The sequence below is a fragment of the Silene latifolia genome, chromosome Y (assembly GCF_048544455.1).
Source record: "Silene latifolia isolate original U9 population chromosome Y, ASM4854445v1, whole genome shotgun sequence".
NCBI lineage: Eukaryota > Viridiplantae > Streptophyta > Magnoliopsida > Caryophyllales > Caryophyllaceae > Silene > Silene latifolia.
The window spans coordinates 169,118,241-169,122,158 of NC_133538.1; the positions used below are offsets into that span (position 1 = coordinate 169,118,241).

Genomic DNA, 3,918 nt, shown 5'->3' on the forward strand with positions numbered 1-3,918 from the left:
GGATTTATTGCCTTAACTTCATCTTGATCATTCTTGAACCATCTTTGGAAATTCATTGAGTGCTTCAAATGCTAAACCTTATAACTAAGAAGCAAACAATTAAATAACAATGAAAGTTGGCATCAACCAAGTGTGTTCTAACACATGAGCTTCCATACCCCTTTTGCTTCAGCCCAACACCCTCGTGTCGCCAATGAATTTGATAGAAGAACACAAGTTGCAAAATCGTTGGGGTATTACTCCAAAAGCCTTTGTGACGCCCATTTCCCAACTTCAAGGTTTTCATACAATTTACAAGCACTAAGAAGAGATTTATAGATTGAAGGTCTTGGCAAATACTGCATACTTCTGATGAAGGCTTCAGCCTCGTATATATACCCAGCTCGACCAAACATGTCAATCAAAGAACTATAGAGGTTCATACTAATGGGATTATTAGGATAAAGCTTTCTTATAAAGTAATAGTACTTGAGTCCCTCTTTAATTAACCCGGAATGGCTAAAAGCTGAAATAACAATACAAAGGTATTTTGATCAGGTTGAATTTTTGCTCGTGTCATTTCTTCAAATAGATTAATAACTTCCTCCCCATAGCCATGATGACAAAATCCCGCTATTAGAGAATTCCATGATATCAAGTCACGTTCTTTCATTGTAAAGAATACGTTTTTAGCATCACTGATTACACTAAATCTTCCATACATGGAAACAAGCCCATTTTGAACATGCAGATTGATCCCAACATCAATCTTGAAAGCAAGAGCATGGACTTGCTTGCCAAATTCAAGGCATGAAACCATTCCTATTGTTCTTAAAATGCAAGTCAGAGTCATGCAGTTACAGGCTACACCAGAGCGTATCATATCAAGGAAACATTCAAAAGCCTTTTCATTGTGTTCTAAATGTGAGAAACCAGCGATACTGGCATTCCACAAAACTTGATCCCGTTTCTCAATACATGAATAAATTCTCTCATAGTCTTCTAAGCTACATTTACACTCTGTATATACACTCACAAGACTAATCTTAATATACTCGTTAGACTGTAAACCCTCGCGTATATTGTGGCCATGAATCTGCTTACAATGATCGAGATGAACTTTCCCAGAAAATGAGCTTAACTAACCGTTAAAAGTAACAATATTCGGCTTTTCACGCAATCGCTTCATCTTCCTAAACATATTCATAGCTTCATGAGGTAATCCATCCCGTGAAAAGGCAACAATCACGGTGGTCCAGGTTACATCACTCCTCTCCTGCATTCCGTCAAACACCCGCCTCGCCTTTTCTAAACCCCGGCATTTCGCATACATATTAATCAGACCAGTGCCCACCGGCCACCACCACATTCGACGACACCCCATTATTCAAACACAACCCATAAAGCTGAACACCAACCTCTCCACCATCATCCAACCGCGTGCACCCGACTAAAGCAAACGGAACTGTTGGAATATTAATCTAGAAAAATCTAGATATATGCATTAGAAATATTTCCTGAAATTGTCTTTGTAAAAATCTACCTCAAGGCTCTAGATTATTCTACAATGAAATAGAATGTTAGAAAGGTAGACTTAAGGAGCCTATAAATAGGTCTCATAAGATCACTTGTATGTGTGTAGCCTCTAGCTCTAACATGGAGCTATGAAGGTCATACCACGAACATCGTCTCCCCCCAAAAACCATGTAATATAATACACATTCAAAATATAAATAAAATCATCCATGATTGGAATATCGTATCCACTGCGTTCCGCTGCTAAAATTCCAACATGCATGTTGAAGTATGAGACTTTTAGTAGGTTCTAGAAGTTTCCGGAATGTTCTAGATTTATCCGGAATGTGCTAGAATAATGTAGAAACAACTAGAAGAGTCTAGAAGAGTCTAGAAGGATCTATAAGGGTCATGTATATTCTAGGTTTATGTAGAACAACCTAGAACCTTCTAGACATATGTATAAGTGGTAAGGAACTCTAGAGAGTTCCATGTCTAGGCCACTCTAGAATGTCCTATTCTAGAGTGTTCTTAGGATATATGAGGAGGAGAAACTCTATAATAGAGGACATCCTCTCCCATTTTAATGTACCCAAGTGTATCCCAAAAAAATTCACAAACAAATAATACACAAACTAATTCCTTCAACTAATCTAAACTCCAACTAATCAACTAATCAAACTAACAACTAATCTCCACTCTACTTCCTATACTCCCCCATACACCAACAAGTGGTATTAGAGCCAGGTTCCGATCCTGGGACCTGTGGGTTATGTTGGAGCTAGTGTCCTCCACAGTTAGTGTGATAACGTGTATAAATCTCTTATAGGTTCACAGGGTATACTTAGTATTTTATCAGTTCATTAACGTTTACTAATAACGGTTGGCTTGCTAGAAGTTTGACGTTATTATCATACCGATGGCGGTGATCAACTGGTCCCTAAAAGTCACACCTAAAGGATGTGTTTGAGAGATGTGATTATATGAAAATATAATCACATTGATGCCTTATATGACTAAAAGGTTAGTCCATGTATTTGACTAAAAGGTTAGTCAATGTGATGATGAGACGATTATTTAATTCAATTAAATAATATCAGCTGAGACGAATTAATTGTTAATTCATAAAATTGAACATAAACTGTTATATTTAATTAATGTGTATAATGTTAGCTTAAACGAATTAAGATGTCGTAAACATCTTGATGAGAGAGAAAGCTAGAGAGAGAAAAGCTCTAAAGTCTTAAACCCTAATAAAATCTATTACAACGATGACGGCTCTGAAATCTATGTCAAACCGCTTTTCGCCATTAAATTCTACAACTAAATCTGCTTTACAATCTTCCAAAGCTTATGTCGTGGGCTCATCTACTAAACATATCCCTAAAGGAGGTGACTTGGTTCCTTCTTCGTCTGATACAGGCAAAACGAAGTCTATCAACGCAATTCAGGGCATTCCTGTGTTGGATCTTAGCGAAGGAGAACCAGTAGAAAACGACGGCTGGACGTTGCGGAAGGGAGGAAAGGATATACCCATATTGGAGACTATTGCTGAAGAGGAGGAATTAACTGATTTGCTGTAGTTTACTCACGAAGATATCAAAACAGAGGTAGATTTTTGGTCTAACTCTGTTATTTGTTACATATTGGGAGCAAACCCTCCTTGGGATCTTGTTGAGGATTATGTGTATAAGATGTGGGATTGTTTTGGAATTGATAGGGTTTTCTTTTTGGATAATGGAGTTTTTGTTGTAAGATTTACTAAACCTGGGGGAAAAGATGCTTTATTGAAGTCTAGTTATTATCTTTTTGATAATAAACCAGTTATTGTTAAACCTTGGGTTAAGGATATGGATTTGGTTAAAGAGAAAGTAGCTGTGGTTCCAGTTTGGGTGAAGCTATATGGAATTCCCTTGAAATTTTGGGGAAAATGTTTACCTCAAATTGCTAACCTGGTAGGAAAATATGTTAAGATGGATATTGAGACACATGATAAGGTTCGTTTAGTTTTGCCAGAGTGATGGTTGAATTACCTATGGATCAAAAGCTCATTGAGAAGATTAAATTCTTAGATGAAAATGGGCTAGTGGTACATGTTAACATAGAGTATGAATAGAGGCCTATTTCTTATACGAGCTGTACAGGGATTGGGCATGAAACTGCTCAATGCAGGAAGCCTAGGGGGAGGAAGGCTAACATTCAAGGTCCTAAGGTTCCTGTTAAGCCTTCCCAAAAAAAAAGAATGGAGGCCAATGGAGAAACCACCAATCCAGTCCAAGGAAGTGGTAACTCCTCCTACTCTATTGATGTGACCATTATTTGCGCACATTTAGTCCCCTAATTGAGCCTATTTTGCATACTATTATAACATTCTATGACCATTTTATCCGTCAAAACCTTCCTATTTGCTTTTCTATCGAATTT

At 37.4% G+C, this 3,918-nt stretch overlaps 1 protein-coding gene across 1 annotated transcript; it reads right to left on the reverse strand.

Moving 5' to 3' along the window:
• Positions 1–236: 236 nt before the first annotated feature.
• On the reverse strand, positions 237–1,363 carry LOC141629391 (pentatricopeptide repeat-containing protein At1g11290, chloroplastic-like). Its single transcript, XM_074442404.1, has 3 exons — positions 1,126–1,363; positions 643–999; positions 237–505 (listed from the first exon to the last, which is right to left on the reverse strand). The coding sequence occupies exons 1-3, from the start codon at positions 1,361–1,363 to the stop codon at positions 237–239; spliced, it is 864 nt and encodes a 287-aa protein (XP_074298505.1).
• Between the last annotated feature and the right edge of the window lie 2,555 nt (positions 1,364–3,918).

Bases quoted from the DNA above. Each gene is read 5' to 3' on its own strand.
- LOC141629391 (XM_074442404.1), bottom strand. From the start codon at position 1,363: ATGGGGTGTCGTCGAATGTGGTGGTGGCCGGTGGGCACTGGTCTGATT. The intron at 1,000-1,125 runs GTTAGTTAAGCT...GTGTATATACAG, and splicing joins GAATATTGTTACTTTTAACG to AGTGTAAATGTAGCTTAGAA. The intron at 506-642 runs GTGACTTGATAT...TTGTTATTTCAG, and splicing joins ATTCTTTACAATGAAAGAAC to CTTTTAGCCATTCCGGGTTA.